General features: G+C 42.6%; 1 protein-coding gene across 1 annotated transcript in view; it reads left to right on the top strand.

Annotated features, from left to right (window-relative positions):
- Nucleotides 1-27,448, top strand: part of TDRD10 (tudor domain containing 10) — a 61,656-nt gene that overhangs the window by 21,468 nt on the left and 12,740 nt on the right. Inside the window, 3 exon segments of the mRNA XM_066364058.1 lie at nucleotides 9,279-9,303; nucleotides 9,306-9,348; nucleotides 10,361-10,509. Of these exon segments, the coding sequence (XP_066220155.1) occupies nucleotides 9,279-9,303; nucleotides 9,306-9,348; nucleotides 10,361-10,509 (217 nt within the window).

Below are 27,448 nucleotides of genomic sequence, written 5' to 3'. Positions count from 1 at the left end.
CCTTTTGCAACAGCATGGATGGACCTGGAGATCATTATGCTAAATTAAATAAGCTAGTCAGAGAAAGACAAGTACCATATAATTTCACTCATATGTGGAATCTAATGAACAAAATGAACTAACAATCAAAATAGAGACAGATTCATACATAGAGAGCCGGCTGACAGATATGGGGGTGCAGGAGGCTTGATGAGGGAGGTGGTGGAATAGAGCAAAAAAGTACAAGAAAACCCCAAACCTCATTGACATGGAAGACAGTGTGGTGATTGCTGGGAGGTGGAGAGGTGGAGGGGGGTATAGGGGTATAAATGGTGAGGGATGAAGACTTGATTTGGGGGAAGTGGATGAACACAGAATATCCTGTTCAGAGATGTGTTGTAGAATTGTGCACCTGAAACCTGTATAATTGTGTTAACTAGTGTCACCCTAATAAGTTCAATTAAAAATTTTAAAAGTGAAATATTTAAAAGTTTTTATAATAAATAAAAATTACTTTAAAAAAATCACTTTCTAAAAACAAGTTGGTGACATAACCAGTTTGATGTTCACATTGTCTTAGAACATAGTATTTTGACTGTATATCCTCAGTAGGATATACTATAGGAATAAAAAGAACTGAAAAGAAATCTTAAACTTTATTTAATAATTTCATTGTCAGAAGTAATCCTGGTATTGTTATTGGAATCTGTTATATATTTAAAGTAGGATAAAACAAGTCATTAGATCAACGTTGGTAAGAACAGGATTTTCAACATAAGGAAAAATGAAGAAGTTAAATAAAAACTATATATGAATTGGCATCCCTTATAATGACTATTGTTTTCCTCTTTAAAGATGCATCTTCTAGCTCTGTCCATTGAAAGACCTCGGAAGCTTCAAAACCCAGTAAATTCTAGCTCCTATATTGTGCACTGTAGCCACCATTCCCCACTGAATGGAAGCTGGTATTCTGGAAGTGACTGATTCCACAGCTGGGGCTGTTATGCCAGAAAGCTAGAAAGCTATCAAAGACTATTGAGATTTGATTGAAGGGACATTAGAGGTGGACTATGTGTTTTTTGGAGCTGATATGTTTGCAGAGTAGTGATGAGGTGTTTGAGACTTGTTTTAGAAGACACTGTTTTAGTAGCAGGGAGAGAGTATAGATGAAATTGGAATGTCCATGAGTTGAGAATTATTAAAGCTAAGTAGTAGGTATTTAGGCATTTGTTATACTACTTTATATCTATGTTGAAAGTTTCCAAATAAAAATAAAAAGACACAAGAATGAGCAAAAGAAGGTCCCATAGACAAAGATGAACAGTTTGTGCATCAAAAATACTAATGACTTCATTTAATTAAAATTCATTGATGATTAAAAAAAACAATAATTTGTAATGATACCTAAAGAAAACAATAAAACAAAACTCACTTGACACAATTGAAGGTAGAAATAGTTCATTAATATTAAAGCTTGATGGGCCCTGGCCGGTTGGCTCAGCGGTAGAGCGTCGGCCTGGCGTGCGGGGGACCCGGGTTCGATTCCCGGCCAGGGCACATAGGAGAAGCGCCCATTTGCTTCTCCACCCCCGCCCCCTCCTTCCTCTCTGTCTCTCTCTGCCCCTCCCGCAGCCAAGGCTCCATTGGGCAAAGATGGCCTGGGCGGGCGCTGGGGATGGCTCCTTGGCCTCTGCCCCAGGCGCTAGAGTGGCTCTGGTCTTGGCAGAGCGACGCCCCGGAGGGGCAGAGCATCGCCCCCTGGTGGGCAGAGCGTTGCCCCTGGTGGGCGTGCTGGGTGGATCCTGGTCGGATGCATGTGGGAGTCTGTCTGTCTGACTGTCTCTCCCCGTTTCCAGCTTCAGAAATTAAAAAAAAAATAATAAAATTATAGCTTGATGATTAAAAGAAAAGAATAAGAGTTAATTTTGCTTTTCCAAGACAATATTTCAGGACAAAAAAATGAACCTAGCAGATGAAAGTTTTCTTTATAGGGGAACTACTGCTCTTAAATACAGAAGAAATGATCGAATTATAAAATTATCATTTTTCAAACCATTAATTTTAAAAAGCCTGTTTCAGACAGTGGTTATTTATTAGAACTTGGAGGTAACTTTATTAGGTAAAAAATGATAGGTAGTTTTACAATGGAGGGTTGAGGCTGTCACCATCCGAACTTGCTGATTAATTCAGTCTTACTACAAGTGAGTCAACCAAACATAAGCCCCCTAAAGTGATGCAAGGTTATTGAAGGAGATCACACCATCTATAAAGTATTCTAGCCAAAATAACATGTCTAAAAACTCAATGGCTAATTTCCAGTCTAAAGGAAATAGGGATAGGTCAAGTAAAATGCTACAGTAAAGAAGAGGTACTTTTGTCTACAGGACAGCTCACGTGGTTTCTGTAACAAGTCAAAATCAGGGAGAAATTAAAGTAGGGGACCTGATGCAGATATAAAGAGATTTAGAAAAGGCATAAGAGAAATGATAATCAAATACACTGAGTAGACATTGTTTTTTATCTTGATTTAGACAGAACAAACCTGAAAAGATGTTTTTGAGACAGCTAGTGAAAAAGGCTCCAGGGAACTATTGTTAATCATCTTAGTTTGATAATGGCATTGTATCTACATAAGAAAATAGCCCTTTCTGAAGTGTTAACTATTTAAGAGTAATAATTACTTGGAATCTGCTTTAAAACACTAACAAACAAGGGGTAGAGAGGTAGGTGAGACATCTGCAAGATGTTGATGGTTGCTGAAACTTGGTGATGGGTTTGTGGGGGTTCATTGTACCTTTCTTCTTCTATGTATGTTTAGAATATTTTGTCATAAAAGTTAAGTATATCCAGAATTTGAGCACTTCCCATCACACCCACTGCTGTCACCCCAATCCAAGCCACCATCATCTCACCTGGATCACAGTGATAGTTGGCACTCCTCTACTCAGCAACCTCTAGTCTTTCCCTTCTCACTTAGGGAAAGGACTTAGAGTCCCCTGAGGCCACACATGAACTGGTCTCCTGCAGCCCTGTGCCCCTGTCTCCTATCCCCTCTCCGTTGCTTGCTCATGTCAGCCTCACTGGACTTCCTGCTAGGCCTTGAACCTGCCCTAGGGCCTTTGCACTTGCTGTTCCTCCCACTTCACCTGTTCTTTCCCCAGGTATCAGCCCCTTCACTCAGTGTCACCTTCTCACAGGATGCTCCTGCCATTCTCCCTAGACTGCAGCCCCCCCCACTCCTGATCCCTCTCTTACTTTATATGTTTCCTTAACACTTATCACTATTGAACTTACTATACATGTGATTTATTCAATGTATTGATTGATTATCTGTCTTCCTCAAAGAAGATAGGTCCCAGGAGGGGAGGGGTTTTTGCCTACTCTGTTTGCTGCACCTGAAACATTTTATAACACAGAGTAGGCACTTAATAAATATTTGTTGAATAAATGAGAGAAATGAAGACAGAATAGACAGTTTTTCAAGGATTTTGGTAATAAAAGAGTAGGAAAATGAACGGTAGCAGGAAGATGATGTGGGTCAAAGGTATTATGTGGGTCAAAGTATTAAGATGGCAAATATTAGAGTTCATTTGTATGCTTATGCAGTGGAGAGGGGAACTGATGCAGCAGAGAGAGATAATTTAGCCTCAGAGGCCTCGAGAAGGTGGGGGTAAGGGAGCTCCAGAGTCAGGACAGGTCTTCCACATAGAGAGGTGCACACAAGGATGCAGGGTGTGGGCATCCCCTTTTGATTGCTTCTCTCTTCTCCGTGTTGTCAACTGAATAAGAGGGTCTGGAAGGTTTGAGTAGAGAAGTATACATGCAGTTTTGTGTGGGAGAGTGGGGATCTGATCATTAGGAACAGGAGTAGGGATGTTGTGAAGCGCTTTACACAGGAAATGTACCTAAGGGGCGTGATGCGTTAGGAACCAGGGCAGCTAAGCTGGCCAAAGGAAAGCAAGGAGTGATGGGGTGGGAGTGGGGCAGAACGGATAGGAGAGTCAGGATAGGGTCTGGAGTTTGCAGGGTGGTGGGAAAGTGGCAGGGGTTGAAGGACCACACTACTGGAGAGTGGAGCTGGGGAACTAGAGGTGGGAGCAAGAACAACAGTTAGCGCAGGGCTTGGATGTGCCACTTGTCATTGGTGATGACCGGGTCCCTGGTGCACCCCAGGAAGAAGGGAGCTCAAGTAATGGGGAGACAGCTGTTGGATGCTTTTCCTTCACTCTGTGTTTGTGACTTTTATCATTTCATATATTTTAAATGTATTTATTTATTTAGCAACAGAGACAGAGAGAGAGACAGATAGGGACAGACAAATAGGAAGAGAGAGAGATGAGAAGCATCAGTTCTTCAGTTTGGCAACTTAGTTGATCATTGATTGCTTTCTCATATGTGCCTTGACCAGGGTCTCCAGCAGAATGAGTGACCCCTTGCTCAAGCCAGTGACCTTGAGCTTCAAGCCAGCGACCTTTGGGCTCAAGCTTGAGATCATGGGGTCATGTCTATGATTCCATGTTCAAGCCAGCAACCCTGCACTCAAGCTGGATGAGCCTACACTCAAGCCGGCGACCTTGAGGTTTCGAACCTGGGTCCTCTGCATCCCAGTCCAGTGCTCTACCCACTGTGCCACTACCTGCTCAGGCTATTTTAAACATATTTATATTAGCATATGCACTCCAATTGATATTCAGATGCCTAGGTTGTACCATGCAAAATTGCTGCTGTTCAACCATTTTTAGCTGCAAAAATGTCAGTTTCATATGGTTCAAAGTAATATTGTCCCAGATTTTGCGACTTTAAACAGAGCTTTAGTGTATCAGCTTTTATGCATGTCTGTGTGCACATGTGTGAGTGTGTCTAGGACCTGTACCTGGGTGTGGGATCAGAGAACACACAGCTTGACCGGAGGGAAGTCTGACCTATACTCCCAGCAGCAGCAGCAGTAGCAGCAGCATGAATTCCTCTATCCTCAGCAGTGGTTGGTGTTGTTCAGCTGCTAAATCGCTGCTAACCTGACGGCCACGGCATTATTTAGGATGTAAGGCAATGGTATACCCTACCTATCTGGCACGAAGTCAGTGGTCCATAAATGCTGGTGCCATAATTAATCGTTTACTATAGATCCCATAAATGGTGTTTTGGTAATGATTGGTTGAGAGGGGTATACTGTTAAGTGAAACAGATTACAAACCAGAAGGAACAGCATGATCTTGTAATCTTTACATAGGTGTGCAGTGCTCTTGTTTTGGTGGTAGTTATTAGGCAATACTTCTATTTTGCTATCCATACTTTGAACTTTTTTTATCCTGAACATTAAGTACTTTTGTAATTAAAAATTCTTTTTTGTGTGTGACAGAGACAGAGAGACAGAGAGAGGGACAGATAAGGACAGATGGGCAGGAAAAGAGAGAGATAAGTATCAATTCTTTATTGTGACACCTTGGTTGTTCATATTGCTTTCTCATATGTGCCTTGACCCAGGGGGCTACAGCAGCGACCATGGGGTTACGTCTATGATCCTATGCTCAAGCTGGCAACCCCACGCTCAATCTAGTAAGCCCACACTCAAGCCAGCTACCTAGGGGACTTGAACCTGGGTCCTTTGTGTCCTAGTCCAATGCTCTATCCACTGTACTACCACCTGGTCAGGCTAAAAATTCTAATAAGTTAATTTCATTATTTAAAATGAGATGTAAAAGATTCCCTAAGGGGCATGAGGCGGTTTTATTTTTATTTATTTGTTTGTTTTAAGTTTTTTTTTAAAACTTATTCATTTTAGAGAGGAGAGAGAGAGAGAGAGAGAGAGAAAGGGGGAGGAGCACCAACTCCCATATGTGCCTGGACCAGAAAAGTGCAAGGTTTCAAACCAGCGACCTTAGTGTTCCAGGTTGACGCTTTATCCACTGCGCCACCACAGGTCAGGCCAGGGCATAAGGCAGTTTTAGGTTAACATACTAAGCCTCCTGTCAAATCTATAATTGATAAAAATTAAAAAAAACCTTTTAAATAAATAAACTACAGTAGTCTCCCCTTATCTGCAGTTTTGCTTTCCATAGTTTCAGTTACCCTGCAGTCAACCACAATCTGAAAATATTAAGTGGAAAGTTTCAGAAATAATTCATAAGTTTTAGGCTGTGCACCGATCTCAGTAGCATGATGAAACCTTGCGCTGTCCTGCCCGGATGTGACTCATCCCCTTGTCCATGTGTCCATGTTGTATGCACAGTACAATAGGTATTTTGAGAGAGACCACATACATATAACTTTTATTACAGTATATGGTTATAATTGTTCTATCTTATTATTTTTGTTAATCTCCTATTGTGCCGTATAGGAGAAATACAGTGTATATAGAGTTTGGTACTGTCTGCAGTTTCAGGCGTCCCCTGGGGGTCTTGAAATGTAGATACTGTGGGTGAGGGGAGACAGCTGTATTAGGGACAGGGAGAAAGTCATTGTTAGGGCTTGTCTTCAGATTTTAGGAGTTCCTAATGACTACTGTTAACAGTAACAGCACTTGCTGATGGCATGACCTCACTGATAACATTGATCAAAGTCCCATGGATGTAAAGATGTTGGCAGGGATTTTGTACTTGTGTGTGGTGGTGGTGATGGTTTTTCTCTCCTCTCACCGTCAAGCACATTTTCTGAAAACTAGTACTTCCTGAAGCTGCTTGATACCATGAAACAGTAATTTTTGAACTTGGTTGCCTATGAAAATCATCTGGGGAGCTTTTTTTTTTTTTTAATTTTTCTGAAGTGAGAAGCAGGGAGGCAGAGAGACAGACTACCGCATGCGCCCGACCGGGATCCACCCCGCATGACCACCAGGGGGTGATGCTCCGTCCATGGGTGGTGGTGAGGGTGTTGCTCCTTTGCAACCGGAGCCATTCTAGCGCCTGAGGTGGAGGCCATGGAGCCATCCTCAGTGCTCAGCCAACTTTGCTCCAAAGGAGCCTTGGCTGCAGGAGGGGAAGAGAGAGAGAGAGAAAGGAGAGGGGCAGGGGTGGAGAAGCACATGGGCACTTCTTCTGTGTGCCATGGCCCGGGACTTCCACACGCCGGGCCGGCGCTCTACCACTGAGCCAACCAACCAGGGCTGGGGAGCTTTTAAACAATCTTGATGCTTTAATCCGAACACCAAAGAAAAAGTAACTGTCCAGCAGAATCTCATTTGGAGTCAGCATTGAGAACTTGTGTGATGGAACAAGGGTTAGAACTTTTTCTGCAAAGGGTCAGACAGTAAATATTTTATGCTTTGCAAGTTATATACTTCTGTCACAAATAGTTTACTCTGGGATTGTAGCATGAAAGCAGCCTAGGCAATAAGTGAACGAATATGTGTCATGTTCCAATAAAACTTAATTGAAAAGAAAAAGGTGGTGTGTTGGATTTGGCTGGAGATTATGGTTTCTTGACACCAGCTATAGAAGATACAAAGATATTAGTTTCCTATTTTATTTTAATAATGATAAAACCTGAAGAGACAACAGCTGTGGTTTTTCATGATATAATGAAAAGGATGTAGAATTTGAAGTTTGAATCCCTGAGTTTAAATCCTGACTCTAAATTGGCTGTGTAGTCTTAGAGAAAGAAGTCACTTATCCTCTCTGACCCTTATTTTTCCTTCTGAGAACGAGGACAGTTATAACGTGTACTTCACATGGTGATTTTAAAGATCAAAGGAAATAAGGTAGATGAAAGTGCTTCATAAACTGACAATGCTAAGCACATATTGTTTGTACTCACAAATTGCTCTGTTGCTCAGCATCTTGTAGATTCATGTGTAATAAACATTAAATATTTAAAAGTAAAGCAAATTAGAAAATTTGAATTTAAATGTAATATAAACATGAAGACTGAGAAAAATGAGTTATACATAATGCATTTCTAATTTCCTCAGCCAACAAAGTGACTTTAGTTGGTAAAAGCTACTTTTAAAAGAAGATTGTATAAATGGTACACATTTTTTCCCAAACAGAATTTTCTAGGGAAAAAATTGGCTTTTATCATGGTGGTAGATTTACAAGTTTAGTGTGCTGGTGGGGAAGCCGGAAGGAGGCTGTGTGGGGAAGTGCAGGTTCGAGTCGAGCGTGGAGGCCTGCAGAAACACGCCCAGGTGGGCAGTGGGCACAACTGTGACCTTCAAGGAAGCATTTTCAGTAGGGCAGCAACACAAGCCAGACCAGGGGCAGTTAGGAGGGAGTGGGCAGAGATGAAATGGAGGCATCAGGCGGAGCTGGCTCTTTCTACAGGTTTGGCAGAAAAGAGAAAACATAGGGTGCAGATCAACAGAGCATCAGGATCCTGAAGACATTAGCTCAAAGAAAGGGGGTTGTGTGAGTTTGGACTGAGGGCCCTAGCTAGCCCAGTGGGAAGGAGAGTGACCAGGAGCCACTGAGCAGGGAGGCAGCCTGAGGGCAGTGGAGGAGGAGTTGAGAAAATGTCCATGGAGGGGGAAGGTGGCCCTAGCCCTGGCAGTGGAGGCCAGGCTACAGTGAGAAAAGGGAGCCAGGGAGACTTGCAGAGAAGGTGTGGTGGGTGTGAGCAGCTTGATGGGAGGCTGACCAGAGACAATTTACTCCCTCAGTGTGCTGCCCACCACTTTCCTCTACCTCTCAGACTTCACCCTACCCCATGGACTGGACGGAAGATCACCTGTGTTCCCACTAAACTAGAAGCTCCTTGAGTGCAAGGCTTATGTTGGATTCAAATCAGTATCTACTGTAACGCTCAGCATAGGCTTGCACATAGTACGTGTTTGCTGCATGGCTGTTGAATGCATGAGGAAAGAAACGAAGGAAGGTTTTTGTGAATACAAAACTCAGTCGACCTTGCACAGTAGTTGGGATAAAGCAAGCCTCCCTACCCAGGTAGGAATGAAAGCAAGATAGCCTAGATTCCTAATACACTTGAAGTCACTTCCTTCTGGGAGTCTGCCCTGACTACCTCTCTTCTCTTCACATCTGTGTTAGATACTCATATTGTGTGCTCTTGTAGCCTTCCGTTCTTCCTCATCATGGAATTTATCACCATGTGTGAAGTGGTCTGTTTACCTGATGTCTTGTCTGTAGCCCCACGGGGCTGTTGAGCTTCAGCTGAAGGCAAGGCTTGTGTCTTTCTTGTCTCTGTATTTGCATCACTTAGCACAAAACCTGGCGCACACAGCACATAATAGACTCTCATTAAGTATGTGTTCAGTTGTTTAAAGATTAGCTGGTTGGGGATCTAAAACCTTAAGAACTAGTTGCAAGTTTTGTGTCCAGGTATCTCTTTTTCATACCTTGCCATTGTAGGAGGAAATTTGGTACCTTCTGAAGGACTTAACCCTCTCCATGTTCACAAAATCCAGAGTGGCTGCAAATAGTAATGACTGTTCTTCCTTTGTTTTCTTTGAGAAGCAACTCTTCCTTTTGGTCCATTTTGCTGATGCACTGACATTGCAGACTAGCTATTGAGCTCTCAAATCCATACACACTGTGACTTGGCAAGGTGACATTTGGGAAGCCTCCTTTCCATACTTGGCAGCTAATGCTGTCTTGTGCACACAACCTTGGTTTAGGAGTCCAGAGACCTATTTTGGGTTTATTTTTGGTAATATTCTTGTTCTGTTTTGTGACTTGAGGTAAGTGACTATACTTCCCTTAGCCTTGGTTGCCTCTGGAAACTGACCTATTCATATTTTTCCTTTCTTATTTTCAAGGCAATAAAAGTGCTTTGAACTTTTGGGGAGAGTAGTATGAAAGAAACCCAAAGCCGAACATAGCCAGATGGTGTTTATTTTTTTTTTAATTTTTTATTCAGTGAGAGGAGGGAAGGCAGAGAGACAAACTCCCACATGTGCCCAAACCAGGATCCAGCAAGCCCACTAGGGGGCAATGCTCTGTCCATCTGGGGTGTTCCTCCGTTGCTCAGCAACCAAGCTCTTCTTAGCACCTGAGGTGGAGGCCATGGAGCCATTCTCAGCATCCAGGGCCAACTCTCTCCAATCAAGCCATGGCTGCAGGAGGGGAAGAGAGAGAGAGAGAGAGAAGCTAGAGGGGGAAGGGTGGAAAAGCAGATGGTCACTTCTCCTGTGTGCCCTGACCGGGAATTGAACTGGAACATCCACACACCAGGCGGACATTCTACCACTGAGCCAATGGGCTAGGGCCAGGTGGTGTTTAGTGGTAGAGTCAACGCAGGTCTCCTGATCCCCACTGCCCAGTCCAGCCCATCCCAGCCCAGTTCTGGGCCTCAGTGATTTGCTTATGTATATGGAACCACCCCCTCTGTGGCTGCAGAAGGGGAGGTGAGAATATCAATGTTCGGGCTCAGCACCCCCCTGCAGCTCTGTCCTGAGATGTGCTCAGAGCTGCCCTGACTCCTTCCTTTGCAGCTTTGCATTTGTGGACCTGGGCCCTGAGCAGAAAGTGGTGCTTGTGATCCGGGAGCTGAATGAGAAGCTCTTCCACAATCAAAAATGGTATGTGAATTCCAACAGAAGCTCTCCTAAGAGGACCCTTGGCATGGCCGAGAGGCCCTGGGAGCTGCAGATACGTGTTCCAGGCCCTCCATGTTCTGGTGGCTTTGTGCTCCCTCTTTATAGCACTGTGGACCTGGCTTCTGTTCATCTTCCTTCCACTTGGTCTTACTGTGGAGAAGGTGGGGCTTGGATGAAATTAGGGAAATTTATGACCTTTAACAGACAAGGGCAAGGTCAGGTACAGAGAAGTTGGAATTTTTAAATAAAGGGAAGGCTGTATTCTGGGCAAGGACAAAAAGGGTTACTAGGAAATTCAGTCAGGGCTTCAGTCAAGCTCGGATATTGAAATTGAGATTTTTACTTGTTTAACGTAGCAAGCCTGTTGCTTGCATAGCCTTGTTCTGGCTGCTGCAGTGAGGTTAAGGCAAAAGTGAACAAAATCTGGTTCTTCTCTGCAGGAAGTCAAATAATGCTAAAATGTGAGGAATGGGAAAGGGGCAGGGAATGGTGGGAGTAGTGCCTGGTGGGGGCTGCCTTTGTAGACAGAGAAGCGAAGACCCCTAACTAACCCTGAGAACTGTCCTCAGGTGAGATGGGCCTATTTTCAGTAGGTGGAGGTGAACCAGGAAAAAGAATCTCACTTCTGAGCCTGAATTGTTAAGGATTGTCTTGGCTACATACATGAGGAAATGTGAATGATGGTGACTTAAGTTAGCTATTTTTTTTTCCTTTCCTGTAGAACAGGGGTTGGGAACCTATGGCTTGCAAGCCAGATGTGGCTCTTTTGATGACTGCATCTGGCTCGCAGACAAATCTTTAATAAAAAAAATAATAATGTTAAAAATATAAAACTAGCCCTGGCCGGTTGGCTCAGCAGTAGAGCGTTGGCCTGGCGTGCAGGAGTCCCAGGTTCAATTCCCGGCCAGGGCACACAGGAGAAGCGCACATCTGCTTCTCCACCCCTCCCCCTCTCCTTCCTCTCCGTCTCTCTCTTCCCCTCCCGCAGCCGAGGCTCCATTGGAGCAAAGATGGCCCGGGCGCTGGGGATGGCTCTGTGGCCTCTGCCTCAGGCGCTAGAATGGCTCTGGATGCAACAGAGCGATGCCCCAGAGGGGCAGAACATCGCCTCCTGCTGGGCATGCCGGGTGGATCCCAGTCGGGCGCATGCGGGAGTCTGTCTGACTGCCTCCCTGTTTCCAGCTTTGGAAAAATGAAAAAAAAAAAAAAAAAAAAAAATATACACACACACACACACACACACACACACACACACACACACATATAAAACATTCTCATGTATTACAATCCATTCATTTCCTACCGCTCATGTTCATGGTTGCGAGTGGCTAGAGCCAATCACAGCTGTTCTCTGGGACAACACCAAATTTTTATTGGATAATGTGTGACGTACACAGGTCATTGTGTGGCTCTCAGGGAATTACATTTTAAAATATGTAGCGTTTGTGGCTCTCTCAGCCAAAAAAGGTTCCTGACCCCTGCTGTAGAAGAATTCAGGAGATTCCAAGGTTTTGTGGGAAATCTGTGATGTTATCATGGTTCCAGGCAGGAAGAAGGGGAGAGGCAGAGTAGAGGGCCTATGTCTTCATAAAAGTCAGGACCTCAGAAGCTCTGACCACAATCTTGCTTATGTTTTCTTGTAGAATACTGCAACTCTTGGCCTTAAATGCAAAGGAGGCTGGGAAAGATAGCTTTTAAAATAGACACATTGTTGCTAACCTTGGGGTTCTGTCAGTGGGGAAGGAGAGAATGCCTATTGGCAGGCAGTTAACAGGATCAGCCACAGCTGGAGAAGTTGAAGATTAGAGTTGAGAGAATCACCACAATGAGATTATCAAAGGTGGCTCCCTTGCTAGTTCCCAAATATTTTTCTTTCTGTTTTTTTTTTTTTTTTTTTTTTGGGGGGGGGTTTGTTTTTTGTTTTTTGTTTTTTGTTTTTTTCTTCTGAAGCTGGAAACAGGGAGAGACAGTCAGACAGACTCCCACATGCGCCCGACCGGGATCCACCCGGCACGCCCACCAGGGGTGACGCTCTGCCCACCAGGGGGCGATGCTCTGCCCCTCTGGGGCGTCGCTCTGCCGTGACCAGAGCCACTCTAGCGCCTGGGGCAGAGGCCAAGGAGCCATCCCCAGCACCCGGGCCATCTTTGCTCCAATGGAGCCTTGGCTGTGGGAGGGGAAGAGAGAGACAGAGAGGAAGGTGGGGGGGGGCGGGGGTGGAGAAGCAAATGGGCGCTTCTCCTATGTGCCCTGGCCGGGAATCGAACCCGGGTCCCCCGCACGCCAGGCCGATGCTCTACCGCTGAGCCAACCGGCCAGGGCCTGTTTTGTTTTTTAGTGAGAGAGAGACAGGGACAGGAAGGGAGGAAGATGAGAAGCATCAACTTGTAGTTTCGGCACTTTTAGTTGTTCATTAGATTGCTTCTCATACATGCCTTGACCAGGGGGTTCCAGCCAAGCCACTGACCCCTTGCTCAAGCCAGGGGCCTTAGGTTCAAGCCAGTGACCATGGGGTCATGTCTGTGATCCTGTGCTCAAATCAGCGACCCCATGCTCAAGCTGGTGAACCTATTTGCAAGCCGAATGAGCCTGCGCTCAAGCCCGCGACCTCAGGGTTTCAAACCTGGGAACTGCACCACCACTGGTCAGGCTATTTTTCTTTTGTTTAAACTTAAAAAGACTTTTTCCATTGATTTGAGAGAGAGAGAGAAGCATGAACTCGTTGTTTCATTTAGTTGTGCACTCATTGATTGCTTCTCCTACGTGCCCTGGCCAGGGGTTGAACCCATGACCTCTGGCACACCGAGTTGACGCTTTATCCATTGAGCCCCTTGGCCTCGATCAAATTCTTTTTCTTCCTTTTCCTTTAAACCCTAGCCCTTTAGGAGGACAGATTGTCAGGCTATACTACTTACTAAGTTTCTTGATAGCAGTCATCTGCCATTCTTTCTGTCATGCTTTCTGGCTCACTGTCTTTCCTCAGATTCAGTGTCCAAGTAAATGATCCATCTGAGAGTCTGGCCCCTTGTTTTGTAAACCATTGTATTTTTAATGACCGTATTTTATTTTATTTTATTTTATGGGAGAGGAGGTGAGATAGTGAGACAGACTCCTATATGCGCCCTGACTGGGATCCACCTGGCAACCCCCATTTAGGGCCTATGCTCAAATCAGCCAAGCTTTTTTTCTGTGCCTGAGAATGGGATGCTGGGACCAACTGAGCTATCCTCAGGGTCCAGGACTGATGCTCAAACTAGTCAAGCCACTGGCTGTGAGAGGGGAAGAAAGAGAGAAGGGGGGAGAAGCAGATGGTTGCTCTTCTTGTGTGCCCTGACCAAAAATTGAACCTGGGACGTCCATATGCTGGACCAGTGCTCTATCCACTGAGCCAACCGGCAGGGCCTCATCTTTTCTAAAGTAAAGTCAGTTTTTCATTTCCCTAGCTATATCTCAGACCGTGTCATTGCTCATAACTGAGCAGCTCCAAAATATCTATTCAGGCACCTCACTCTGTCTCTCCCCTTCTGTGCAGCTCTCTAACTCTAGAAGAACAGTTCTCAAACTTGAGCAGTGGAGAATCAGCTGAGGAGCTTGCTCAGCAGCTTGAGGCCTATCCACAGAGATGCTGGTAGAATGCATTTAGGCCGGGCCTGAGAATTTGCACAAGTGCCAGGTTCTGGGGCTATTGGTCCTGGGACCACATTTTGAGTAGCCAGCCTCTAAAGCCCCCAAGTCTAATGATTAGGCATATTGGGACCATAAATCCACTGTCCCCACCATTTCTTCACTATTCAACACTCTATTTACTTCCTCACTTCCCTTCTTAGATTTCACAGTTATAACCACCTTAGTTCAAACATCCTTAACTCACTATAGGTCATATCTTGCAATACCCGACTCCCGGGTGAGCCCAGCCCTCTGCCTGACCTGAAGCCGCCCTCTGAGCTGCTGGGGAAACTCATGTCCCAATATGTGTTCAGTCACAGCTTTCCCAGTCTTCCAAACTCATCTGCTTTGGAATTCTCTGGTCTTTTTACCCAAGCCCAATCTGCTATTAAGGCCATCTAATGAATTTTTTATTTCAATTAGTATATATTTTTTAAGTTCCATTTAGTTCTTTATTTTCACCATTTCTCTGCTCAAATCTTCCATCTTTTCACGTACCATGTCTGTTTTTTTCCTAGATTCTTTAAAATATTTAGGATAATTATAAAAATCATTTTCCGCTCTTTTCAACATCTGGGTCATTGTGGCTCTATTGACACTTCTATTGATGTTTAGCTCCTTGATTATGGGTCAAGGCTTCTTTACAAATATAGTCATTTTAATTGTATGTTGGATATTGTGAATGTTATATTCTAGAGACTTTATATTATGTCCTCTAAATAGTGTTATTTATTTATTTAACAAAAATCAAATTAATAGCCAATCTTTTTATCTTATTCAAATTGGTTTTCTTTGTTGGGATTGGTATACGTCAATTTGAGCCTTAGTTCTTGTGCAAAATTCTTTTCCTAAGGCTTGGCTTTCAAGGGTTTTAGGAAAGGGTCTCAGGGTGCTTACCAGGGTTTCTGCATTGGGCTGGGTGGGAACTCCATTGTCTCCCAGCATTGTGAGATCCCTGTAATCTGCGCTTCTCTCTCAGCTCCTCTCCTTCACTCCTGCAGCGGCTCTTTATTCCAGGGCTTCCTAGAACTTACCCTGCACATGGGCAGTTTGGATTCAGCCAAGAACTCCCAGGTGAGCCCCTAGGGAGCCCCTAGAGTTTTGGGACTTTTCCGTGGCTTCTTCCTCTCTGGTACCCTGTCCCAGAAATTCCTGTCACCCAAACTCTTATCTGTGTTTCTTCTGCCCAGAGAGACTGCCACTGACCACTCTAGGTTGGCTTCCCTTTGCTGTGGTTGGTAAAATGTCCCAGGAAATTTCCCAGGAAAAGGCTAGAGTGAATGTGGCGCTCATCTCCTGTGCTTTCCTTTTCCCAGGCAAATGGTGCCCTGCTACCTGCTATCATTAGTCTGTGCCAGAAATGGTTAGTTCATATATTGTGTCCAGTTTTAGAGTTGTTTGGGGTGGGGGAGTAGGTTCTGTCATGCCAGAACCAGATATTAGAAAAGAGTGTGTGGGGCTTGGCTTACTTTTCTAATGGATGTAGTTTCCCAGGAATGTTCCCAATGCTTTTACAGTAGCAGTAAGGAACCAAGCCTGCCTAGGCGGTGGCACAGTGGATAGAGCATCGGACTGGGACGCAGAGGACCCAGGTTCGAAACCCCAAGGTTGCTGGCTTGAGCAAGGGGTCGCTCACTCTGCTGTAGCCCCCTCTTCCCTGGTCAAGGCTTATATGAGAAAGCAATAAATGAACAACTAAGGTGCTGCAATGAAGAATTGATGCTTTTCATCTCTCTCCCTTCCTGTCTGTCTGTCCCTCTCTCTGACTCTCTCTGTCTCTGTCACACACACACACACACACACATACACACACACACACACACACACACACACACAGACACACACATACACAAATGTAACCAAATGATGAACACAAGTCTCCATACTTTTGGAAATTTAAAACCACATTCCAAAGCAAACAACATGTAGGTCAAAGAAGAAACAATGACAGAAGGGTAAATATACTTAGAACTGAATAATAGGGAAAATACTTCCCATCAAAAGTTTTGCTTTTTTTTTACTTAGTTGTTCCATTTAGTTGTGCATTCATTGGTTGCTTCTTGTATATGCCCAGACCAGGGATCAAACCAGCGGACTCTGAACTCCGGGATGATGCTCTATGCACTGAACTACCCGGCCCAGGCGTAAAGATTTATTTATTTATTGACATTAGAGGGAGAGAGAGTTATATTGATTTGTTGTTTTACCTCTTTGTGTGTTCACTGGTTGATTCCTATGTGTGGCCTGACCGGGGGTTGAACCTGTGACTGTGGTGCAGCAAAAGAACAATGCTCCCACCAGCGGAGCCACCAGCCTGGCCACACACTTCCTTTTTGAAGAAACAGCCAAACTGTTTTTGGGCAGCTGTACCAACATTCTATAGTCTTGCTAAGAATATATGAGGGGTTCTCTGCATCCCCTCCAGCATTTGATGTTGTTACTGTTTTTGTTTGTTTTGTGAAAGAAGGAGACAGACAGACAGGAAGGGAGAGAGATGAGAAGCATCAACTTGTAGTTACAGCACTTTAGTTGTTCATTGATTGCTTCTCCCATCCAAGTATTGTACTAACCAGGACTGACACTGTTTAGCCTATAAGATCAGATGAGATCGGGCACGTTTAGGGTGGTATGGCTGTAGACTGTTGATTTCTTCTCATACGTGCTTTGACTGGGGGGGGAGGGGCTCCAGCTGAGCCAATGACCCCTTGCTCAAGCCAACAACCTTGAGCTCAAGCCAGCAACCTTGGGCTTCAAGCCAGCAAAATTTGGGCTCATGCCAGCGACCATGAGATCATGTCTATAACCCCACACTCAAGCCAGCAACCCCATGCTCAGTTTGGTGAGCCTAGGCTCAAGCTGGAGACCTCAGGGTTTCAAACCTGGATCCTCAGCATCCCAGGCCAACACTCTATTCACTGACCTGGTCAGGTATATTGTTATTGTTTTGTATTTTAGCCGTTCTGATAGGTTAGTGTAGTGATATCTTATTGTGGTTTTAATTTGCATTTCCCTAATGCTAATGACATTGAACATCTTTTCATGTGTTTATTGCCATCTGTATGTCCTCTTTGATGAGCTATATTTTCATTTCTTTTGCTCACTTTCTAATTGGATTGTTGTTTTTTTTTCTTTTTTGAGAGTGAGAGAAGTAGGAGGAAGGAGGATAGAAAGAGAGAGAATCCTCAACTCATTGTTCCAATTAGTTGTGCACTCATTGATTGCTTCTCATATGTGCCCTGAATGGGACTCAAACCTGCGACCTTTGAGCTGATATCCTCTGGGTCCAGCTGGTGGCTTCAGTGCTTCAGGATGAGAGTCTATCCACTGCACCACCAGCCAGGGCTAATTGGATTGTTTCATTGCTATCAAATATTGAGAGTGGTTTTTTTTAAAGACTTTATTCATTTTAGAGAGGAGAGAGAGAGAGAGGGAGGGAGAGGGAGAGTGAGGAAGAATGAGGAGCAGGAAGCATCAACTCCCATATGTGCCTTGACTGGGCAAGTCCAGGGTTTCAAACCAGCGACCTCAGCATTCTAGGTCAATGCTTTATCCACTGCACCACCACAGATTAGTTACTAATCTTTTGTTGGATATGTGGTTTGCAAGTATTTTTCCCTACTCAGTAACTCATTTTTTCATGCTCTTAAAAGTTTTTGGGATTTTTTTTTTTTTTTTGCAGAGCAAAAGTTTTAAATTTTGATGGGGTTTAATTTATCATTTTTTCCTTATAGAACAGTGCTTTTCTTTTTTTCCAAATCTAAGAAGTTTTTAGTTATCCCTAGATCCTGAAGATTTTCCCATATTTTTTCCTAAAAGTTATATAATTTTACATTTTTAAGTTCATAATCCATTCTGAGTTAATTTTTATAAAAGCTGTGAAACTTAAGTTGAGTTTCTTTCTCCCTTCCCTTCCCTTCCCTTCCCTTCCCTTCCCTTCCCTTCCCTTCCCTTCCCTTCCCTTCCCTTCCCTTCCCTTCCCTTCCCTTCCCTTCCCTCCCCTCCCCTCCCCTCCTCTTCCCTTCCCTCCCCTCCCCTTCCCTCCTCTTCCCTCCCCTCCCCTCCCCTTCCCTCCCCTCCCCTCCCTTCTCCTTCCCTTCCTTTTCTCTTTTTTGCCTGTAGATGTTTAATTGCTCCAGCACAATTTTTGAGAAGGCTTTATTTCCACCATTATTTTGCTTTTGCATTTTTATCACAGTTCAGTTGGGCATATTTGTGTGGATTTATTTCTGGTTTATCAGTTTTGTTTGACTGATTTAAGTGTCTCCACCAATATACCACAATTTCAGTTACTGTAGCTATAAAAGTATTGAAACTGGGGAGGCTGATTCCTCTTTATTCTTCTTTTTCAAAATTGTTTTAGCTGTTCTAGTTCCTTTGCTTTTGCATATAGATTTTAGAATAATCTTGTCTATACCTGCAAAAATATTTGCTGGGATTTTGACAGGACGTGCACAAACTTTCATGGCAGTTTAAGGAGAATTGACATCTTTACTGTATGTTGGTCTTCCAATCCATGAATACATTATGTATTTCCATTTGTTCAGATCATCTTTAATTTCTTCAGAATTGTGTAGATTTCAGCATATAAGTCCTAGCATGTATTTTTAGACTTATATTTAAGTATTTCATTTTATTTGAGTGATTATAAATGGCATTGCATTATTTATTTATGTTATTATTATTTTATTTTTTTTGTGTGTGTGAGAGAGAGAGACAGACAGGCAGACTGGAAGGGAGAGAGATGAGAAGCATCAACTCATAGTTCTGGCACCTTAGTTGTTTATTGATTGCTTTTTTGTATGTGCCTTACTGAGGGATGGAGGGGCTTCAGCAGAGCCGGTGACCCTTTGCTCAAGCCAGTGACCTTGGGCTCAAGCCAGTGACCTTGGGCTTCAAGCCAGTGACCTTTGGGCTCAAGCCAGCGACCATGATGTCACATCTATGATCCCACACTCAAGCCAGCAACCCCACACTCAAGTCGATGAGCCCACACTCAAGCCAGCAACCTCGGAGTTTTGAACCTGGGTCCTCAGCGTCCCAGGCTGATGTTCTATCCATTGTACCACCACCTGGTCAGGCAATGGCATTGTATTTTTTATTTCGGTGTTCACTTGTTCATTGGTAGTATATAGAAATATAATTGGTTTTTATGTTTATCTTGTATCCTGTGACCTTGCCGAACTCAGCCATTAGTTCTAGGAGTTCTTTTTTTTTTTCTCTTTTGGTAGATTCCTTGAGATTTTCTATGTAGACAACCATATCATTTGTAAATAGGGCCATTTTTATTTTTTTCTTTCTGATTTATAAGCCTTTTGTTTCTTTTTCTTGCTTAGCACTGGCGACAATTTCCAGCACTGTGTTGAATTAGAGTGGTCAGAATGCACACCCTTGCCTTATTCTTTTCTTTCCCTTGCCTTATTCTTTAATGGTGGAAAGCCTTCAGTCTTTCACCACAAAGTATAATGTTGTCTATAGGAATTTTTTTAGATGCTCTCTTTTATTTTTATGTTTGTGAAAGTTTTAATCATGAATGAGTGTTTTATTAATTTTATAGGACTGCTGTAGCAAAATGCCACAAACTGTGTGTCTTAGAACAACAGAAATTTATTGTCTCATAGTTCTGGAGGCTAAAAGTCCAAAAATCAAGGTGTCCACAGGGCAAAGTTCCCTCCGAAACCTGCAGGGGAATCATTTCTTGCCTCTTCCTAGATTCCAGTGGTTTGCCAGCAATGTCTGGCATTGTTTGGCTTATAGATGCATCACTCCAAGGTCTGTCTTCACGTGACATTCTCCCTGTATGTCTTCACATTGTCTGTCTTCTGTGTCTGTCTCTGTGTCCTAATTTCCTCTTCATAAGGACAGAGTCATTCATATTAGCTTAAGATACACCTTTCTGACCTCATTTTAACCTGATTACCTCAATAAAAACCTTATTTCCAAATAAGGTTGCATTCTGAGGTACTGGGGTAGGATTTAAACATATCATTTTGGGGGGGACATAATTTAGCCTATAACACATGTGGAGTTTTATGATATGCTTTTCCTATATTGAATGATATGATCATGTGATTTTATTAATTTAATTGTTAATATGGTAGATTATATTGACTGATTTCAAATATTGACTCAGCCTTACATTCCTGGAATAAACCCCACTTGCTCATGTGTGTGGGGTATAATTATTTTTATTTCTTTAATTTTTAATTGTATTGCTAAATTCTATTTGTTAGTATTTTTTTAAGGATTTTTGCTTCTATTTTCATTAAGGACATTGGTCTGTAGTTTTCTTTTTTTTTTTTTTACTTGTTTTAGTAACATGGTAATACTAGCTATATAAACTTAATTGGGAAGTGTTCTCTCCTCTTGGAAGAGACTGTAGAATTGATGTTAATTCTCCTTTAAGTGTTTGGTAGAGGCCCTGGCTGGTTGGCTCAGTGGTAGAGCGTCAGCCTGGTGTGTGGATGTCCCGGGTTCGATTCCTGGCCAGAGCACACAGGAGAAGCGCCCATCTGCTTCTCCACCCCTCCCCCTCTCCTTTCTCTCTATCTCTCTCTTCCCATCCCGCAGCCAGGGCTTCACTGGAGCAAAGTTGGCCCAGGCGCTGAGGATGGCTCCATGGCCTTTGCCTCAGGTGCTAGAATGGCTCCAGTTGCAACGGAGCAATGCCCCAGATGTGCAGAGCATCGTCCCCTAGTGGGCATGCTGGGTGAATCCCAGTTGGGCACATGTGGGAATCTGTTTGCCTCCCTGCTTCTCACTTCAGAAAAATACTAAATAAATAAATAAATAAATGTTTGGTAGATATCTACAGTTAAACAATCTAGGTTTGGGATTATTTCTCTTTTGAAAGGCTTTTAATTATTAATTCAATTTATTCAGTAGTTATGGGCCTAGTCAAATGATCTATTTTAGATTGAGTGAGTTGTTACATCTTGTATTTTTTGAGGAAGTAGTCCATTTTGTCTAATTTGTCAATCTTCATGTTTGACAATTGTATTTGTATTTAAGTGTATAGAATTTTCTTAATATTCCCTTATTATCTATCTTTTTGATATCTTCAGGGTCAGTAGGATTATTCCAATTCATTCCTGATATTGCTAATTTTTGTCTTTTCTATCTTTTTTTTTGTTGGTCTTGCTGGTGTTTCTCAGTTTTATTGATCCTTTCAGAAAATCAGACATTTGCTTCATTGATTTCTTAAACTGTTTTTATGTTTTTAATTTTATTGATTTCTGCTCAAATCTTTATTACTTGCTTTGTTCTATTTTCTTTGGGTTTAATTTTCCTTTTTTTTTTTTTGACAGAGACAGAGACTCAGAGGGAGGAACAGATAGGAACAGATAGGCAGGAAGGGAGAGAGATGAGAAGCATCAATTCTTTGTTGAGACTCCTTAGTTGTGCATTGATTGCTTTCACATATGTGCCTTGACTGGGGGGCTACAGCAGAGCGAGTGACCCCTTGCTCAAGCCAGCAACCCTGGGCTTTAGCCAGCAACCTTGGGCTTCATGCCAACAACCGAGGGGTCATGTCTATGATCCCACGCTCAAGTCAGTGACCCTGCCAGCAAGCTGGTGAGCCCACGCTCAAGCTGGATGAGCCTGTGCTCAAGCGGGTGACCTTGGGTTCTGAATCTGGGTTCTCTGGGTCCCAGTCCAACACTCTATTCACTGTGCCCTGCCTGGTCAGGCTCTTTATTTCCTTAATGTCAAAGCTAAGGTAATTATTTTATGATCTTTCTTATTTCCTAATATAAGTTTTAGTGCTATAAATTTATCTTTAGGTGATGGTTTGCTTGCATGCTACCAGTTTTGACGTTATTTTCATTTTTATTCAGTTAAAAATATTTTCTAACTTTCCTTTTGATTTCTTAATCCTGTGGGTTATTTTGAATTGTGCAGTTTAGTTTCAAAATATTGAGATTTTCACATATTTTCTATTATTGATTTCTGATTTAATTATATTGAGGTTAGAGAGAATACTTCATATGACTTGAATCCTTTTATATTTATTGAGACTTATTATATAGCCAAGGTTATCGTCTATTCTGGTATATATTCCTGGGCACTTGAAAAGATATGTACACTGCTAATGTTGAGTATGGAGAGTTCCATACATGTTGATTGGATTCTTTTGGTTGATAATGTTGAATTATTCAATATCCTTACTGAGTTTCTGTCTGCTTATTCTATGGGTTATTGAGAGAAGGCTGTTGAAGTATCCGATTATAATCGTGTATTTCTCCTTTCAGACCAACTAGTTTTTGTGTTACATATTTTGCAGTGTTGTTGTTTGATGCATACACATTTAGGATTGCTGTGTATTTTTGGTGGAGTGACTTTCATAATTATATAAAGACTGTTTTGTCTGTAGTAATTTTCTTTGCTCTGAAGTCTACTTTATCTGATGTTAATGTAGTCACTTCTGCTTTCCTTTTATTAATGCTTCCATGATATATCTTTTCCTATCTTTTTACTTTAAACCTGCCTATATCAGTATATTTGAGGTAAGCTTTTTGTAGACAGAATATAGTTGGATCATGTTTTTTAATGACAAATCTGTGTCTTTAAATTGGTATATTTAGATCATTTACATTTAATGTAATTATTGATATGTTAGGGCTCAAGTTTATCATTTTATTTTTTGTTTTTCATTTGTTCTCTTTTGTGTGTGTGACAGAGAAAGAGAGAGACAGAGAGAGGGACAGAGAGGGACAGACACACAGGAAAGGAGAGAGAGGAGAAGTATCAATTTTTTGTTGTGACACCTTAGTTGTTCATTGATTGCTTTCTCATATGCACCTTGACCGTAGGGGGCGCTACAGCAGACCGAGTAACCGCTTGCTTAAGCCAGCGACCTTGGGCTCAAGCTGATGAGCCTTGTGCCTTGCTCAAACCAGATGAGCCCGCGCAAAAGCTGGTGACCTCGGCATCTCAAACCTGGGTCCTCCGCATCCCAGTCCAACGCTCTATCCACTGTGCCACCGCCTGGTCAGGCCATTTGTTCTCTTTTTTGTTTCTGCTTTCCTATGGTTTACTTGAACCTTTATCTGTAGTGTTTTTTAAGTGTATCTCTTTGTATACTTTTTTAAGTGGTTGCTCTAAATCAGGGGTCCCCAAACTTTTTACACAGGGGGCCAGTTCACTGTCCCTCAGACCGTTGGAGGGCCGGACTATAAAAAAACTATAAACAAATCCCTATGCACACTGACCACCAATGAAAGAGGTGCCCCTTCCGGAAGTGCGACGGGGGCCGGATAAATGACCTCAGGGGGCCGCATGCGGCCCACGGGCCGTAGTTTGGGGACCCCTGCAAATGTTATGTTGTATATACACAGTATACGCCTGTCAATTTTATTAGTTTGAGTGAAGTATAGAAACCTTTCCTCCTTATACTCTCCCCTGTTTATAATGAATTGTCTTAATATTTTCTCTGTGTTCATTTGGAATAACATCAGACAGTGTTATAATTTTTGTTTCAACTGTCAAACATAATTTAGAAAATTCAGGAGGAGAAGGAAAGCCTATTGTATCTACCCATATTTTTTTCTTACTATGTTTCAAGTTTTTGTTTTGTTTTGTTTTAATCATTTCCTTTTTGTTTAGAGAACTTCTTTTGGCCATTTTTAAAGGGTAGGTCTGCTGGTGACAAATTTTGAGTTATCCCTCATTTGAGACTGTCTTAACTCCCTTCATTCCTGAAGGATATTTTCACTAGCAATAAGGTTCTTTTCTTTCAACACTGAAAAATATTGTGCCATTTCTTTCTGGCCTTCATGGTTTCTGATGAAAAATCCTCTGTCATTCTAATTGTTTTTCCTTTATAGATAGAAGGTGTTGCTTCTCTCTGGCTGCTTTCAAAATCTTTTCTTTGTCCTTAGTTTTCAGTAGTTGAATTATGCTGTATCTTGCTATGGATATCTTTGCAATTATGTTGTTTTGGGTTTACTCAGCTTTTTGAATCTGTAGGTATTTTTTATTTTTTTATTTATTTATTTTTTTTCATTTTTCTGAAGCTGGAAACAGGGAGAGACAGTCAGACAGACTCCCGCATGCGCCCGACCGGGATCCACCCGGCACGTCCACCAGGGGCGACGCTCTACCCACCAGGGGGCGATGCTCTGCCCATCCTGGGCGTCGCCATGTTGCGACCAGAGCCACTCTAGCGCCTGAGGCAGAGGCCACAGAGCCATGCCATGCCCAGCGCCCGGGCCATCTTTGCTCCAATGGAGCCTTGGCTGCGGGAGGGGAAGAGAGAGACAGAGAGGAAAGCGCGGCGGAGGGGTGGAGAAGCAAATGGGCGCTTCTCCTGTGTGCCCTGGCCAGGAATCGAACCCGGGTCCTCCGCATGCTAGGCCGATGCTCTACCGCTGAGCCAACTGGCCAGGGCTGTAGGTATTTTTTAAATCTACTTTCTCTCTGTTGTTCAGATTGTATAATTTCTGTTGTTCTGTCTTCCAGGCACTGATTATTTCCTGTCTTTTCAATTCTGTTGTTGAGTTTATCAGCTGGGCTTTTTAATTCAGTTATTGTACTTTTCAGTTTTAAAATTCCCATTTTTAAAAATATCTTCTATCTTTTGCCGAGACTTTCTATTTCTCTCCTGAGAGTTTCTATTTTTTCATTTGTTTTAAGAGTGTTTGTAATTGCTTGTTGAAGCATTTTATTATGACTGCTTTAAAATGTCAGATACTTCTAACACCCATGTCATCTTGGTGTTGACAGGTTCTGATTCTTTTTTTATTTGGTTTGAGGTTTTCCTGGTTTTTGATATGACAAGTGAGTTTCAATTGAAACCTGGACATTTTCTTATACATATCACGAACTCTGGGTTTTATGCAAACCGTCTGTGTTAGCTGGCTTTCTCTGACTTCGCACAGGGACAGAGGGGTGTGGCCTCGTCACGGCCAGGTGAAGATAGAAGTCCCGGTTCCCCACACTGTCTGCTAAGACAGGGGGAGCTCCTTTTCACTGTCGGTGGGAAGTTCTGATTCTCTACTGACACTCTGGTGTAGGTGACTTTGTTACCACTGGAGAAAGTCCTGGCTCTCCAGCAGGGCTCCTCTGACATAACCCCATTGTGGGGGCTTATTACTGCAGGGTGGGTGTGGAGGTCCAGACTTCCCAAGTGGTCTCCACTGACACCACAGGCAGGGGCTGGGGTGGTGAGGGCTGGGATTTTACTGGCTAGGGGATGAAATTCCTGGCTGTCTAATTGGCATTCTGTAACAATGGGGTGGAGGTGTTGGATGATTCATTACAGTTTTGTGATGGTGGAAGTCTAGGCTCCCTGCTCATCTTTGCTAGAGTGCATAGATGTTAGGCCATTTGTGTGTGTGCATGTGTAGCTGAAGGAGAGCAGTTATGGTTTAGATGTTAGGCTGCCCCTTTTCTGGTTGTTGGGCTATTGAAAACAGGATTTTTTTGTTGGGGCTTTTCTTGTCTGTGCCTGTTGGTGTTTTGAGGCTCTTCCATTTAAATCTAGGATATACAAGGCAAGAAGAAAACCCTGAGAACTCAATATCATGTTGTTTGTTGGTCTCAAAGTAAAAGTTGTCTTATGTTTGTTTTATATGTAACTTGAGGGGTTTTAGTTTTACTTACCAGAAGGAATAGGAAAAGGTACATGTATGCCATCTTCCCAGAGTAGAAGTCCTAAGAATGGTCTTTACATTTTTAAATGGCTGGGGGAAAAATCAAAAGAAGGATACTATTTCATGACACATGAAAATTATATAAAATTCAAATTTCAGTGTCTACAAATAGTTTTATTAGAAAGCAGCCTCACTCCTTTATATATTATCTCTGTTTTCGCACAACAATAGCAGAGTTGAGTGGTTGGGACAGAGGCTGTATGGCCACCAAGTCTGAAATACTCACTCTTTGGCCCTTTACAGAAAAAGACTATTGACCTCTGGATTATGATCCAGGATATTTTTTAAAAAGCAAAATAAAGACTTCTGAAAATCAATGAGAAAAGGAAACAAGCTGATATAAAATTGGGCAAGAACTGGGAATAGGCATTTTATAGACAAGGACGCACAAAAGGCAACAGGATACAGGTCATGATATTGGCCTTTCCTGTGTGCTTACCATGGGCTGGCTGGTCTTGACAAGAGCCAAGCTTGTAGGTTTTTCTGCCACCTGCTCTAAAAGGTCAGCCACCTCTGAAGCTGCTGGTTTGCACAGTTTTGCCCACCCTGGTAGAACTATCAGCTGAAGGAGCAGGGAGTGAGGAGTGGGAGAATTTCTAAACTGAAATACCTGCCTCACACTGTATCCAAGGGCCTGTGGTTTGTTGTAATTTGTTGTATGTTTCTGGACAAATTCTAGAGTCTTGGAATAGTTGTTTTTGACAGTTGTGTCAAGTTTTATCATTGCTTTTGGGGAGAGGATTTATCAGTTGGAATATTTTGGAGTAAAATTATTTTCCAGAGGACTAGAGGTAAAATGAGACAATCAGCTTCACTGGTGCTGCATCCTCCTCCAGGAAGAGTTCAGGTCAAGGCAAGGGAGAAAGTATCAAATAATATAACAAACTCTCCCAGGAGTAAAGGATATGAGTTTTCAGATAAAGAGCAATCAATGATTGCCCATGATAATGAATGGGAAAATAAAAACTGACATTAAGGCACATTATAGAAATATTTTATTTTTTTTTAATTTAAATATTTTAGAATTCTGGGATAAAGCTTCAGAATGAGGATTCCCTTTGAAGGGTATGGAATTGGGTCGTGTCGTTGAATTATACAGGAAGATGATGTCCAGTTATTGAGTTTATTGGGGTGACATAGGTTAATAAAATTATATAGGTTTCAAGTGTAGAATTCTATTATCATCATCTGTATATTGTATTATGTGTTCATCACCCCAAGTCGAGTCTCCTTCAACCACCACTTATCCCCCCTTTACCCTCTACTCCCCCACCCCTCTTCTCTCTGGTAATCACCATACTGTTGTCTGTGTCTATGAGATTGTTTATGTTATTGCTTAATCCCTTCATCTATTTCACCCAGCCCCCCAAACCCCCTTCCCTCTGCCAACCATCAGTCTGTTCTCTGTATCTATGAGTCTGTTTGTTTTGTTTGTTCATTTATTTTATTCTTTAGTTTCCACATATAAGTGAAATCATATGGTATTTGTTTTTCTCTGAGTGGCTTATTTCACTTAGCATTATACTCTCCAGGTCCATCCATGCTGTCATAAAAGGTAAGATTTCCTTCTTTTTTATGTTCAAGTAATATTCCATTGTGTAAATGTACCACAGTTATTTTATCCACTCATCTACTGACAGACACTTGGGCTGCTTAAAAATCTTGG

This window comes from Saccopteryx leptura, chromosome 2 (assembly GCF_036850995.1).
Source record: "Saccopteryx leptura isolate mSacLep1 chromosome 2, mSacLep1_pri_phased_curated, whole genome shotgun sequence".
In the NCBI taxonomy this organism is placed as follows: domain Eukaryota; kingdom Metazoa; phylum Chordata; class Mammalia; order Chiroptera; family Emballonuridae; genus Saccopteryx; species Saccopteryx leptura.
This window is presented reverse-complemented; position numbering and strand designations above follow the sequence as displayed.